The sequence below is a fragment of the Balaenoptera borealis genome (assembly GCF_965194805.1).
Source record: "Balaenoptera borealis genome assembly, chromosome: 16".
Lineage (NCBI taxonomy): Eukaryota > Metazoa > Chordata > Mammalia > Artiodactyla > Balaenopteridae > Balaenoptera > Balaenoptera borealis.
The window spans coordinates 88,514,220-88,529,192 of NC_138872.1; the positions used below are offsets into that span (position 1 = coordinate 88,514,220).

The window sequence follows — 14,973 nt, forward strand, 5'->3', positions numbered from 1 at the left end:
CGCTGCCCTGCGGGAACGTGGGCCGCTTCTGCGCCGCTCAGGCAGAGCGGACAGGCCAGGCCTCGCGTGAGGCCCAAGGAGGGCCCCTTTCTGGAGGCACCTGGCCCCAGCCAGCTGCGGGGAAGGGCAGTCCCCTGCCCCCGCTCGCTCCCTTCCAGGCAGCGAGCCTCCAGGGCCCGGGGGTCAGCCGGCCTTGGCCTCTGGGGCCCTGACCCCTCCTCTCTCTTGCAGTTCATGACCTCCCGCGGAAACCATGTCGCCAGAGCCACATTCGAGTCCAAAGTGCCCCCCTTCTACTACCGGCCCTCGGCCTCCGACTGCCAGTGAGTAACAAAGGGCTTTTGTCAGGGTCGCTGGTAAACAGCCCGCACGCTCTGGAGATGGCTCGGGACGACCCGCTGGTGGGCGGGAGGGGCCGGCGTGGGGGAAGGTGGGCGCCGGCCTTGCGTCCCGGGGGCCCCGTCCAGGCTGTCCTCCGCTTGGTTTTGGTTCTTGGTGCACCGGGCGTGGACCTGGGGAGGTGGGGGGCCCGCCCCCGTGTGACCCCGGCCCCCGCACGGACCTCCCTGTGCCTCAGTGTCCCCATCTGCACCCCACCTGGGTTCCCGCCCCCGTGGTCCCTGAGTGGCTCCCCCTCCGGGCTGGATGGCCGTTCCCCATGCCCCTCCCGCCCCAACATCCCCCGGCTGTTCCTTCCACCCGAGGCCCTTGCTTGACCCCCCAGGACCCCAGCCCCCAGGCTGGCTCCGTTTGGCCGCCGCTCATTCCTGAGGACCCCTCCCCCTCCTCTGGCCACTCAGAGCCGGGGGGTTGCAGAGGCCTTTCCTCCTTGGGTCCCATGGGCTCAAGGGAGGGTGGGCTCCTCAAATCTCTTTTCCTGGTGCCCAGCACAGGGCGGCACACTGTGGGGTTCCAGAAGGTTCTGGAAGTCAGGGGAGGTGCTTGGGGTGGAGCTGGGACCCCAGCCCCGTGGGGTTGGCTGCCCGTGTCAGGCTCAGCACCAGCAGGGAACCTGCCCACCAGGGGTCTCCGGATCCTTCCTGGGGGGATCCTGGGGACCCTCCCCCGTCTCACGAGCTGGCCCCCCCAAGCACCCCTCATACCTTCTCCACCCATATCAGACCCACCCATCCATCCCTGGCAACCCTCCCAGTGCCCTCAAGGGTCACCCAGGCCCCCGACGGCCCCCTCCTCAGCTGGCCGGTGTCACAGCTGCTCAGCTGCGGCTCGGAGGTGAAGGGCCCCTCTTGTGATGAGGGCCCCTCCCGGAGCTTCCTTTTCTGGGAAAGGAGGGTAGGGACGCAGCCCAGCCTCCTCCCAGGCCGGGGACGCGCCCACGGCTGCGCGGTCCCTGGGCGCCCTGCATCCGGCCCCGGCCCCCCGGGCGGCACCTCCCTCCTGTTTGCTCAACACCGTCGCCTCCTGACTCACTTGGTGAACCCCACACCCTGGGGACCCCGCCCGGCGGCACCTGGACCCGGGCTGCACGCAGGGCTGTGTGTTTCTAGTTCTGTGTGAACGAGGGGTGGGAGACCGGGCCGCAGTGGGGAGGCTGGGAGGCGCGTCCGGTTCGGACACTTCACAGGCAGGGAGACCGCGGCTGGCCTCACCTCGGCACGCCGCGCCCACCCCTTCACCCCTTCACCCCTTCACCCCTTCACGGGCAGGCCGGCCCCCCAGGCCCCGGCGCATGCTGGGCTCTGGGCTCCCGGGGAACTCGCGCCCCGCCGCACCCGGCTCCATCTCGGTATGAATCAGCAAGGTGGCAGCTGGTTCTGAGACCCGGTTTTCGTCACCCGGCCCCAGGCTCCTCTGTGGTCTGGGCCATTTGCCTGCACACCCTGCATCCCCACCGCCCTGAGCGCGTGGCGAGGGCACAGACTGGCCACAGCCTGCCTCCCGCCCAGGGCTCGGCCAGCCCCTCTGCAGCCTGGTCCCTGCGAAGCCCCCTTGCAGGGCTGGGTGGTCAGGGCCTCTCGGGTGACCAGGCGTCCCCACTGGGAGGGTGCTCAGAACCCCAGTGGGCCCCACCTTCCAGAAACCTCCACTGAGTGAAGGTTCACGGGACCCGAGCCCGCCCCATTCCCCAGACTCAGGTGCTCAGGTCTGCCCGAGACCAGCCTTGGAGGGTGCAGATGCCGGTAGGGCTGGGGGCTGGGGTCTGGGGAGAGGCCCCTCGCCGGGCTGCTGTCAACAGGGAAACCTAACCGGGGAGCCATGAGACCAGGAGGGTGGGGGGGCTGACAGCCGAGCTCACTGTGGAGAGCCGTGCAGCGGTGGAGGGGGCGTGAATGCCCGCATACACTGTGGAGAGCCGTGCAGCGGTGGAGGGGGCGTGAATGCCCGTGTACACTGTAGAGAGCCCTGCAGTGGGGTGTGAATGCCCGCATACACTGTGGAGAGCCGTGCAGCAGGGTGTGAATGCCCGCGTACACTGTGGAGAGCCGTGCAGCGGTGGAGGGGGTGTGAATGCCCGTGTACACTGTAGAGAGCCCTGCAGTGGGGTGTGAATGCCCGCATACACTGTGGAGAGCCGTGCAGCGGGGTGTGAATGCCCGCGTACACTGTGGAGAGCCGTGCAGTGGGGTGTGAATGCCTGTGTACACTGTAGAGAGCCCTGCAGTGGGGTGTGAATGCCCGTGTACACTGTGGAGAGCTGTGCAGCGGTGGAGGGGGCATGAATGCCCGTGTACACTGTAGAGAGCCCTGCAGTGGGGTGTGAATGCCCGTGTACACTGTGGAGAGCTGTGCAGCGGTGGAGGGGGCGTGAATGCCCGTGTACACTGTAGAGAGCCCTGCAGTGGGGTGTGAATGCCCGTGTACACTGTGGAGAGCTGTGCAGCGGTGGAGGGGGTGTGAATGCCCGTGTACACTGTAGAGAGCCCTGCAGTGGGGTGTGAATGCCCGTGTACACTGTGGAGAGCTGTGCAGCGGTGGAGGGGGTGTGAATGCCCGTGTACACTGTAGAGAGCACTGCAGCGGGGTGTGAATGCCCGTGTACACTGTAGAGAGCTGTGCAGCGGTGGAGGGGGCGTGAATGCCCGTGTACACTGTAGAGAGCCCTGCAGTGGGGTGTGAATGCCCGTGTACACTGTGGAGAGCTGTGCAGCGGTGGAGGGGGTGTGAATGCCCGTGTACACTGTGGAGAGCTCTGCAGTGGGGTGTGAATGCCCGTGTACACTGTAGAGAGCCCTGCAGTGGGGTGTGAATGCCCGTGTACACTGTAGAGAGCCCTGCAGTGGGGTGTGAATGCCCGTGTACACTGTAGAGAGCTGTGCAGCGGTGGAGGGGGTGTGAATGCCTTTGTACACTGTAGAGAGCCCTGCAGTGGGGTGTGAATGCCCGTGTACACTGTGGAGAGCTGTGCAGCGGTGGAGGGGGTGTGAATGCCCGCGTGCACTGGAATGTACACCTCCTCAGCTATGCACACTTAGCACAGGGGCTGCAACAGCCTCCCGGCAGGCTAAGACCCAGTGGCCTCAGTTTCCTCGGCCGTGAAGCTGGAAGGATGCCGCCTGCCCCCCCGGGGCATCACGAGGGTGCGATGAGGTGGTGAGTCAGGTGGCCGGGGTCTGGCCCAGGGTGGGTTCCGGACACAGTGGTCCCCCAGCCCCTGCTGTCTGGAGCTCGGAGCCCACCCCCCCAGCTGGGGTAACGTGAGAAGCAGAGGGCCTGGCCGCGTGACTCAGAGAGCGGCCGGGGCCCAGATTCCCTTCCGGTGCCACCGGTGCCCTGAGTTTCAACCCCAGCATTGTGGGGGGCGGTCAGGCCGGCCCCCTCAGTTTGGCCTCTGCTGGAAGCCAGGCCTCCTGCCTGCTGTGTGGCTGGGGCAGCTGGGAGCCAGCCCCGCTCAAGGCAGCCGTGGGCCTGTGGGTGCCCCTCCCTTGGCAGGTCCCAGGCGAGGCCCCCGAAGAGGGGCCACAGGCCGGCGGCGTGAGCAGGAGAAATTGTGTCTCCCCGTCCTGGGGCTGCGTGGGGTGGTCCTCCCGGGGCCGGCGTCCCGTGTCCTCACGTGGTCGTCCCTCTGCGGCCTGTGTCCAGACGTCCCTTTTCATGAGGGCCCCGGTGAGACGGGGTTAGGGTTCCTGCACAAGGATGACCTCGTCCCGGCTCACTGGTCTGCAGCCGTCTTGTCTCCAGACAAGGGTATGCCTGAGGTCGTGCAGGTTGGGACTCCAGCATACATACTTGGCGGAATGGGGACACCGTTTGACCCGTGACAGCCTCGGAAATCACGCAGATGAGATGGGGGGGTCTGGGTTCGCAGGGGCGGCTGGAGGTGAGAGCTGCCCCAGCACGAGCGTGGATCTTTGTCACCGTCTTCCCGAGGCCGTCTGTGCAGAAGGGGAGGCCGTGGCTGAGGGGGTCGCCTCCCCAGGGGCACAGCCCAGCCCCTGGCCTTCGAGCAGGTTAGTGACGTGGGGCTGACCGCCCGGGGGAAAGTGTCCTGTGAGGGCAGGCAGGTGAGTGGGAAGCAGCCCCTCCTGCTGGCCTCGGCCATCCGCCAGCCCGTGCGGCGGTGTGGCCGCCCCCGCCTGGTGCCCAGGGGCCCGGTGGGAGACGGGCCCCGTGAGTCCACGCGGGGAGGAAGTGGTCAGCTGTGCCCCAGCTGCCCCCTGCCCCCCAGCTGCAGCCACCTCTGCAGTGACATCAGTTTAAATCTACCTGTATCTGAAACAGAAGTTCGGGCTGTGGCGGCGTCTGGGGACGGGGGCCTTTGCACATTAGCCGTGAGATCTGGGAGATGAGGAGGCCAGGGGCCGCCAGGGCCACAGGTGGGCACAGCGGGCTGAGGGGGGCCAAGGTGAGGTCAGGCCACCGGGGTCACGAGGCCATGTCGGCACCGGAGGGACAGGGGAGCTGGCGCCGAAGACGTTGGGCCGAGGGCAGGGCTGCCGAGTGCCCACCTGGCTGCTCGTGGGGGACCCCACGGGAGGGGGCGGCCTGGGAGACGGGAGCGGCCGGGGGCTGCGGGGCGTCAGGCCGCCCCCGTGGGCAAGCCCCCTCCTCACTGCCTTGTCTCCCCTGCCTGCTGTCCTCCCGCAACCTGCGACCACTGCTGCCCTGGGAGCCGCTCTCGGGGGAGCACGGGGCGGGCCCCCGGGGGGCAGGTGCTGGCCTGGCCTTTTCCTTCTCTGGACCCGAGCGTGGGCCCAGCCTCCCAGACGGAGGGGGAGGAGGGTGGGGTGACTGAGCTGCCACGTGGATGAGCCCCAGACACTCAGAGCACATCACACGTCCCCCTCCCGGGGGCACAGGAGACGTCCCGACAGGAAGCGGACTCACGGTTGGGGCCGGGAGGCGGGGGCACTGCTAACTGGGATGGGGTTTCCATTTGGCGCGATGGACGGTTCTGGAACTAGATCCTGGCGGTGGCTGCAGAGCCTGTGAGTATACCAGGAATTGCTGAATCGAACCCTTAAGCGGGTGGATTTCATGGTACGTGAATTACATCTCAGTTTTTAAAAAGGGGACCATGAAGTGGTGAAACTATCTGATTAGCGAACAATGTTAAAACTCAAAGCTGGTGGCCCTTCAGCCCCGCCACCTGCGAGGCGGTGGGACTGAGTCCAGGGCCCACCCCTCCGCACGGCGGCTCCTGTGGGCCTGCGCTCAGGCCGGACTGTCCCCCAGCCCGTCCCCTCTCTCCCCAGACTCCTGCGGGAACAGTGGATCCGGGCCAAGTACGAACGGCAGGAGTTCACCCACCCGGAGCGTCAGGAGCCCTACTCTGCAGGTGAGGAAGCCGGCACCTGTCCGTCTGTCCTTCCGCTCTGTCTCTCTGTCCCCCCGCCCCCGCCCCCCGGAGCTGGAGCAGGATCCTTAGGAACCTGGGCGACTGCTTAAGTGGTCTGAATCTGTGTCCCTCCGTTGGCCCCTGACACCAGCCGACTGACCTGGCACCAGGGGTCCCCACAGCTGCTCACAGCCCAGCCCTGAACCCCGACCGAGGGGTGGGGGGCTGCCCGGGGCCCTCCAGGCTGGTGCGGGCAGCACCTCTGCCCTGGGAGGGCCCGCAGGATGGGTGGGTCCTGGCAGGAGGGGTGTGGATGGGCCCGGGCCAGGTGGGCCCAGGGAGGGTGGGCCAGGCCCCGGGGGCTCTGTCAGCACACGGGTTGGGGGTGATCACATGCGGCGGCTCAGGTGTCCGTCGCGGGATCGGCCCCTTTATCCCCCGTTGGCCGGGAGGGGCTCTGCGCGCAGCCCCTGCTCCTGCACAGCAGGCGGCTCCGGGTCCCCTCTCCTCCCGAGCCCCTGATGTGGCCCAGGGCTGGGACGTGGCCTCGATTCAATTACGGCCCACCCCAGAGAGCCACTTCCTCCTCTCCTGATGCCCCCGACATGGGAGGGAGAGGACGTGGGCGCCCGTGCCTGTTCCGCCCTGGGGCGCTTGTGCCCCATCCTGCCTGAAACCTGGCCTCCCTGCTCTGGGACCCCAGGAAGGCTCACCCCACAGCCTTTGTCTCCCGGGCATAGACGTCTCAGCGATTTATAACGCGTGGCGTGCGGCCTCGACTCAGAGGCAGGTGCAGGAGTTTGTGCCTGTCCCTGCATCAGGGCCTGTGGGTGTGAGCGGCAGTAGTCCAACCCAGTTGGGCGTAAGGAAGACAGGGAGAGGAGTGGCTCACACAGTTGCTCTGGCTTCAGGCACAGTTTGAACCAGGGGCTCAGTCAGCGCTGTCAGGACTTGGCTCCTGTTTCCCCCTCTGGTTCTGCTTCTCGGGGTGGCACCGCCCCTGCCGGTGGTGGCTTTACTGCGGCAGGTCCAGACTTTTCACCTGGGTTGGAAACGCCTTTGGGTTCCATGAGAAAAGGGCAAGTGTGACTTTCACCCAAGCGTCAGGAGAAGTCTTAGCTTTGGTCCCGACTGGTCAGGGGTGGGCGTGTGACCTAGTCACGAAGGCCGGGAGATGTGTGCGCGCCGGCCCGCCTCTGGAGCCCCCCCGAGAAAGCGGGGCTGTGCATAGGGTGGCACGACGACAGACCTTCCCGTCGCGGGCTGCTGCCATTCCTCTCGTGAGACGTCTCCGACACCGCGGGAGTGCTTGGGGTGCCGGGCAAGTGGGTGGGATGGGGAGAGCCCGTGGGGCGTGCACACGTGGCGGGATGGAGCCGGCGGCTTCTCCGGCAGACCCTCGGGGCAGCGAAGAGCAAAGGCTGGGGCCCACCTGTGGGGGCGGGCCCTTGTCTCACCTGGACAGGTTGTGCTGGGGGCCGCAGAGGACCAGCCCGCACGGGCGCGAGCGGGGCGAGCTCAGCTGGGCCCAGGGACGCTGCGGGGGTGCTGCTGAGGGGGCACCGGGCGGGGTGACGGTGAGAACTTGGCAGGAGCAGGCGGTGCCGGTCCCCACCGCGGGGGCCCTGGCTTCCCACTGGGCAGCAGCTGATCCGCTGGAAGGGCCCTGTGCACGCGTGCCCCCATCTCTGATCGCCCGGCCCCTGCAGCTCTGCAGCCTCCCCCCGACTCACACGTCACCTCCGGCGTGGGGGGCCCCGGCCTCGGGCCTCGTCTCTGCTCCCCACACGAGGCGGCAGCTGCTCACGGCCTGGGTGCAGAGACCCTTAATGGGGCTCTGATTCCCATTTCTCTAAGCCCACCCACCCTGCCCAGGACGCTAACGCCCCCCCTCCCTCGAGCCCTGAAAATTCACGCCTGTGGCTCCCCGCCCGCCCCCCGCCCAGCAGAGCCCTGAGATTTACAGGCACAGAGTCCTGTGTGTGCGGGGCCCTGGGGACCGTCAGCTTGGTCCCCTGACTCCACGGAAGTGCTCACCAAGCCACCCGCGGGGCAGGGCCCCTCAAGGAGACGTGGGGAGTGCCCGGGGCACCCGGGGCACCAGCTGCTGGGGTCCCCCTGGGTTCCCAGAGGTGCCTGAGCCCTGGCTCTGTGCGCGGGTCCTGAACAGCCTCTGAATCTCATTCCCGACGGAGGCCCCCCCTCGCCCACCTGTCTCCCCAGAGCCCGCCACCACCCCCCACCCCCCGGGCCTCCTCCTGGGAGAGGGCGGCGTTCAGGAGACCCGGGGCGCCGCTCCTCACAGCCGCTGCTGCCTGGCTGGCTGGGGCCCCTGGACCAGAGCCCCGCCCGGCACTCTGTCGGGATGGCGGACGACCAGGCCCCCGGCCCCCCCCACCCCCAGGCCTCCTCTCGCCCACCCGCCCCGGCCGCGTCCCTGGCGAGGCCCAGCCCCCCCAGGAGCGCCCTTCCCACGGCACAGGGGCCGACACGCCCACGGCCCCTGAGAATGGGGACGTGCCAGGGAGGGGGACCGCGGGGCCGGGGCAGGGCCGCTCCGAGGTGTGACGTGGCCAAGGGAGGCCGGGCCGGGGCGCCCACCTGCCTGGGGTGGGCTCGGGGGCTGCTGGGGACCCTCCCGACACGGCGCCTGCCAGGGCCTCGGGCGAGCCCGGTCCCCACCCGGTGCACTTAGGGCATCCGCGGAGGAAGTGTCACTGCCGGGGCCGAGCTGGACGGTTTGAGCAACACGGGAGCGGCGTCACAGGATCTGAGTCGGAGCAGAGGACGTCTTGACGGGTCCCTGTGATAACGAGGAACCCAACTGTGAGGGAAGGGAGGGGACACAAGTTCCCGCTAAGTGTCCGTGGGGGAAACGTCACCACAGCGAAACCGCTGTGGACAGACGTGACCCGGGTGGGGACGTGGGGGCGCGGCCTCCGGGTAGGACGGCGGCGGCCTCGGTGCTGCTGGGGCGCCAGCCTGGCTTTGCCGGTCCTGCTGTGGAGGTGGGTGTGGCGGCAGGTGCCAGCCTGGCCGAGGTCACAGGTGCGGCTGGCGCTCCCGGCTGACCTCGGCCAAGGTCACGGGCGTGGGGGGTGCTCGCCCCGGGATAGCAGGACCGCAGGCCCCTCGCCGGGGTGACCCCGGGTAACAGCTGCTCCTGGCTCTGTCCCCGGACCGTCCCCGCCTGCAGCCAGAGCCTCAATGGCCGCCTTTCACGGGCGACAAGGGCCCCTGTTGTCCGGAGGGCCGGCCGCCCCCGTCACCGACACACTCAGCGCTTGCTGCGCGGCTCGGCCGGCCCTGCCTCGCGGGTTCGGCCCCCTTCGGAGAGCGTGGAGCCCTGGGGGCGGTGGGCCGGGGGCTCCCGGGGGGAGTGGCGGGGCCCCCGCACCCGTCCCAGTCTGTGTGGTGGGGACGCAGGGTCGCGGTGGGAGCGTGGAGTGACCTCAGGCGCGGGGCACACGGGGCCCGAGGCATCCCTGGCGGGGCTGGAACCACACATGAAGCAGGCGCTTCTGTCCCCCTCCTGGTGCCGCCCTGACAACCCCTGTGTGTTAACACGGGCTCACACACACTTCCATGGTGCTTGTAGCCGCAAATCACACGCGTGTGCTCTTAGATGCACTCAGTCACACGCGGATCTCAGGTTCACACCTGTGTTCACACCCGTGTTCACACCCAGAAGCACCCGCCGCGTGTGCTGTTCCCAGAGCCTGTGATGTTCCTGGAACACCGGACGACGGGCTTTGAGTCCTAGCAGCACCGCGCTCGGCCCAGCCTGCGCCCACTGACCCTCCGCCTTCAACCTTTCCCCACCGGCCCCTTTGGCCGTTTCAGCCGGAGCAGCTGGGAACCTGAGTGGTGGAGGACCGGGGCCCCCAGGGCTCCCGTGCCGGCCTCTGGGGGAGCAGAACCCGGAAACCAGGTCCTGGCCCTTCTGGGGAGGCGGCTGGAGGGGGTGTCCCTAGTGCCACCCGTGCCCAGGGGACACCCTCCACGGGGCACCCCCAGGAGAAGCCACCCGGTGTGGGGGCCCATCTCCTAGCCAGGGAGGGCCACCCCGGGGCCTGGGCACAGGACGCCTGGCCCGGCCCCCGGCAAGCCCTGGGCCTCCCTGGAGCACGGCCATGTGGTCCCTGCTCCAGTTTTTTACGACGTTAACGTGTGATCTGCACACCTGATGAACAGCTCCACGAGCTGCCCGGGCCCCCCGCCCCACCCACCCGGGTCTGCTCTGTGCCCGCGTGTGCGCCTTCGCTGGAAGGTCACGGATGGCTCCTCTCGGCGCCGCACGTCTGAGCCTCGCCCGGCTGCCCCGCGAGCCTGGCGCGCGGCCGTCTCAGCGCAGCGTCCACTGTGCGCGGGACCAGTTGGTCCCCAGCTGAGGGACGTGGGTCGTGTCCCGTCGGTGACGCTGACGAGTGAAGCTGCTGTGAACACGTGAGGGTGTGTCCACCACGTTTGGGTTTTCACGTTTCTCTGGGTCACGTGGGAAGTGCATGATCAGCTTGAGAAGCTGCCCGCTGCCCCGTCCTGCAGCCGCCCCGCCGCCCTACTGCTTGTCCGCTGGGGGACGGATGGTCAGTCTGTGGTTTGGTCACTGGTCCATCGCAGTGGGCATCTCGTCGCCGGCTCTGGTGTCCACGGCCTCTCCCGGGCTCGTCCCAGGCCGTCCCACGCAGGGGTTTCAGAGAAGAGGCGGCTGAGCGGGGCTGGGAGTGGCCCGGCTCCTCCAGCTCCCCGCAGCGAGTACTGGGCCCAGCACACAGTAGGCGCCCAATAAGTGCTGAGTGAACGCTCTGGCTTCTGCCCCAGCACTGGCCAGTCCTTTGGGAGAAAATGGTCACTTCTAGCCAGCCGGGCCCCGGGTGTGGGCGGGGCAGGGGGCTGCCACTGGCAGGGGTCACGGGGAAGGCCGAGCAGCAGACCCCCCCAGCCCGCGGCTGTGTGCCGGGCGCTGCACCGCGACAGCCGGGAACGGGTTCGGGAACCTCCCAGGGCCTGGGCCTGCCTCAGGGTGGGTGGCGAGGGGCCCACGGCTTGGAGCCCGGGACATGGTGGGCAGGCGTCCGCACGGCAGAGCCTGGGCTGCCCACGTCCCACGTCACGGGGTTGGGGGGCCGCTGAGAGAGGACGGCTCGGGCGAGTTTGGACGTGGGCAGGTTGGGGGCCGCCACCTTCAGGCTGCGGCCAAATAGCCGCCCATCTGCTGGGGCAAAGGCAGGGACCTGGCCAGCACCCACCCGAAAACGCTGCTGCTGCCACATCGCAGACCCAAAAGTAGGCATCCTGGCGGCTCGCCGTCGGGCCTGGGAGCCAGGCAGACTCGGGCCAGCGTTTCCGTGTGTTCCGCTGGGCTGGCCCGGGACATGTTAGCAGAGCCGCCTCAGGGGTGACCAGTGGGAGCGCCATTCCGGCTGCGGCAGAGACGCCCCCGTTCCGGGCCCGGCATCCTGAGGCGCTGCTGCCCCCTGCTGGGCCCCGCAGGCAGGCGCGGGCCCCTGGGGGCTGGGAACCGCTGACCGGGCTGGCGGCTCCAGCCTTGCTGGCCACTGGCCTTGGACGGGACTCCACGCCAGCCTCAGTTTCGTCCTCTGCAGTGGGGATGACCACGGGATGTTCCTAGAGGCCCGTCTGGGGGACGTGAGACGGCTGTGCAAGTGCTCGGCCTGCCATGTCTCAGGCGTGGTCAGGGCTGCTGGCGGGCAACGTCCTTGCAGAAAAGCTGCGCCTTGGGCACTTCTCCGTGTGGCTAATGCAGGGTCCAGGGGGGCCGGCCTTGAGCCGAAGGCAAGTGGACTTCCAGCCAAATGCTCACTGAGTCAGTCAACAAACATTCCAGGGAGGGCCCTGCTTGGGCTTGGGGACACGGTGGTGGCCCTGTTCCCCGGTGCACATAGAGGGGATGTGCCTGCTGGGCTGTGTGCAGGGGCCCCGGGGGACGTGTCTTTCACAGGCTTTGAGGAAGCCGGGGACCTCTGAGTCGCGGGGGGAGGGAGCAGGCCTCATCTGGCACTGTCCCACCACAGACAGACAGGCGCCAGCTGCCCCGTCCCCGACGCCAGGCTGCCGCCTCTTTAGGACCACACATCTCGAGAGCAGAGAAACAGCTCCTAGTCTCCATGGTGCTGGGTGTGGGGCTGCCAGGACAGCCGACGGGCGGCAGCAGGCTGGAGCTGGGGGCTGGGGGCTGGGGGCCAGGACCCAGCGGTGGCGTCCAAAATACTAAAGCCACGCCGTCAGGCTCTGGGCTCTGGGCACCACCCCTACTGACGGCACCCCTGGCACGGACCAGCCTCCGACGGCGCCTGGCAGGGATCTCACTCAGCGCACGTGGGCAGCGGGACCCTCTCCCCAGGGCAGGAGCAGAGGGAAAGCTGTAGGGCAGTGACTGAGGGCCCCCGCCCCTAGCCACGTGCCCCCGGGCTATGCCCAAGGGCAGTGGGCGCCCCTGGAAGACACGGCGCGCTGGGCACAGCAGAGCTGCTCAGGAAGGCCGGGAACCACCAGGCGTCTGTCCACCAGGCGAGGGTGGACAGCCCGGCATCCACAGGGCCCCGCTGGCGACGACGAGCGGCGAATCCCTGACCTGGCAGCAGCACGTCGAGGAGCGTGGTCTTGAGAGGGAGCCGGCCCAGCCCCCGGGGCACGTGTGGGGCAGACCTCAGACACAAAGCCCCAGAACAGGCAAAGGGGAAAGGGCGAGAGAGGGCTCAGGGCGGACGCGGCGCCTGAGGGGCTGCCTTCTCACCACTGCTCCTGGGACACTGACCGCGGGCTTCGTGCCTTCAAGCGACGTAAACGGACCCTGCGGTCCCTGGAGGTCGGGGCTCCACGATGAGGCTCGGGGCCAAAGCTGAGGAGGGGGCAGGGCTGGCTCCTCCTGGGGGGCTCCCCCTGCACTGCCCAGCCCTGGGGGGGCTCCCCAGATTCTTGGCCGAGGCCCCATTGCCCCAGTGTTGCCGGGCTCACTTCTCCCTCTGCCCCCCTCTCTCGAGGACCCTTGTGGTACCCTTGGGCCCCCTGGATGATCGAGGACACTGGCCCGTCCCCAGGCCCTTGCTCACACCCAAAGAGCGCGCACCGTGTGCCCGCCCAGTGCGCTTACATCCCCGCGTGCCTGTCACACCTGGCAAGAGAAAGAAGAGAAAAAGGGCAGGAGCGTGCAGCCCAGTGGAGAGGGGGCGGCCTGGGGTCCAAGGACAGGCTGATGCCCGCTCACACCCGCCGGCCTCCCGGCACCTGGGGGCTGCGGGTCCCCCGGGGACGGGAACAGGGTCCACCCGGCCTCTGCCTCGTCAGGGTGGCAGCTGCCAGCCCAGGTCCATGGCGGCCGTCCGACTGGGCCCTTCTCCCCCAGGGTACCGAGAAGGCTTTCTCTGGAAGCGCGGCCGGGACAACGGGCAGTTCTTAAGCCGGAAGTTTGTGCTGACGGAACGCGAGGGGGCCCTCAAGTATTTCAACAGAAGTGACGTGAGTTGGGCACAGGGCCAAGGGCAGCGGCCAGGCCTCCCGCCCGGGGCCTGGGGTGGCTGGGCACTGGCCCCTGGACAGCGGCGCCACTTCCTTGGCTGCCCTCGTGCCCTTCCCGGGAGATGCGCTGCCCCCTCCCGTGGGGACACGCCGGCCGCCGTGGGGATCCCTCCACCCCCCCGCCCCGGTCACAGCCACTCCCTGTGCTGTGGGTGACCCTGGGGCACAGAGGTGGCAAGCCTTCCCCTGGCGGACACTCCCAGGCCTGGGAGGGACAGAGGGGACCGGCACCCGGCAAGCAGGCCGGGGTGACCCCGGGTGCCGCAGGCAGCAGCGCGTGGGGAGGCGCTGGGGGGTCCCAGTGTGGCGGGGCAGCTGGCCGAGCCGCACCCACACCTGGAGCAGACCGGCTCCGGGTCAGAACGAGACCCTGTGATGCAGTAACCACGGCAGCTCGTGGCCCTCAGGCCCGCCGCCTCTGCCAGAGGGCGCCACACGGCAGTCTGCCGGCCCCCCGTGCAAGGAGAGGAGAGAGGTCGGGCTGGCAGGATGGGAAGCAGGAAGGGGGGGCCCAGCCGCGAGCAGGGCGGACCAGACAGGGGGCAGAGGAGGGGTCAGTCTACATGTTGAGCGCCCGCCTTGTCATCCCCCAGGAAGGGATGCTGTTACCTTAGACTTAGACCAGGGAGCCTAGGCCCAGAGAGGGTAAGTAACTTGCTCAAAGCCACGCGGGACAGCAGGTGCGTGGCCGGCATCCGGAGCCCACCCTGCCTGCTCCCTTGACCTTGGAGACTGGAGACTCCCTGCCAGCCCAGCGCTGAGGCCCAGCCTTGCTTCCCAGGCCAAGGAGCCCAAGGCCATCATGAAGATCGAGCATCTGAATGCCACCTTCCAGCCGGCCAAGATCGGTCACCCGCATGGCCTGCAGGTCACCTACCTGAAAGACAACAGTACTCGAAACATCTTCGTCTACCACGAGGATGGCAAGGTGGGTGCACGGCTGGGTGATGGTGGCTGGACCACCCCCACTGTCTCAGGAGAGCCCAGCGGACCCCCAGGGTGGCAGGCACGGGGCCAAGGGGCCGCCAGACCACCCTGCCATGGCTGCAATGGGGATCCAGCGGGGCCCTTGGGGAGGGGCCTAGAGGCCTCGGGCAGAGACGAGGGTGGCTTCTGGCTGGCAGAGCGCCGCACCCCACCCCGTGGCCATCGCCCCTGTGTCCCCACCCAGCGAGGGTGGGAGGAACCCCAAGCAAACCCCTCAAGGTCTGTCCTTAGGAGTTCTCTCTATATTCTGGATATTAATCCCCTAACAGATAGGTGATTTGCAAATATTCTCTGCCATTCTGTGGATTGCCTGTTACTCAGTGAACAGTCTTTTGATGCACAAAATTTTTAAATTTTCATTTAGTTGAATTCGTCTGTTCTTCTTTGGTTGCGTGTGTCTTTGGTGTCACATCCAAGAAATTATTGCCAAGTCCGATGTTGTGAAGTTTTTGCCCCATGTTTTCTTGTAAGAGCTTTATTGTTTTAGGACTTACATTTAGGTCCTGGATTCATTTTGAGTTAATTGGGTCAGGGTCCAGCTTCATTGTTTTCTGTTTGTTTTTAAATTTTATTTATTTTTTCTTTCTTTTTTTGGCTGCATTGGGTCTTAGTTGTGGCATGTGGGATCTTCATTTAGCCATGTGGGATCTTTCGTTGCAGCGCGCTGGCTCTTTGTTGTGGAGCACGGGCTTCTCTCTAGCTGTGGCATG

General features: G+C 67.6%; 1 protein-coding gene across 3 annotated transcripts in view; it reads left to right on the top strand.

Annotated features, from left to right (window-relative positions):
• ADAP1 (ArfGAP with dual PH domains 1) overlaps window positions 1–14,973 on the top strand; it is a 66,428-nt gene that overhangs the window by 38,578 nt on the left and 12,877 nt on the right. For all 3 annotated transcript variants that reach the window (XR_014235810.1, XM_082360622.1, XM_082360621.1), the window contains exons 3-6: window positions 232–323; window positions 5,655–5,737; window positions 13,104–13,216; window positions 14,058–14,204. Coding sequence is in view for 2 of the 3 variants with exons in the window: in XM_082360622.1 (XP_082216748.1) it covers window positions 232–323; window positions 5,655–5,737; window positions 13,104–13,216; window positions 14,058–14,204 (435 nt within the window). In the remaining variant the exon portion in view is untranslated. The remainder of the gene's footprint in view (window positions 1–231; window positions 324–5,654; window positions 5,738–13,103; window positions 13,217–14,057; window positions 14,205–14,973) is intronic.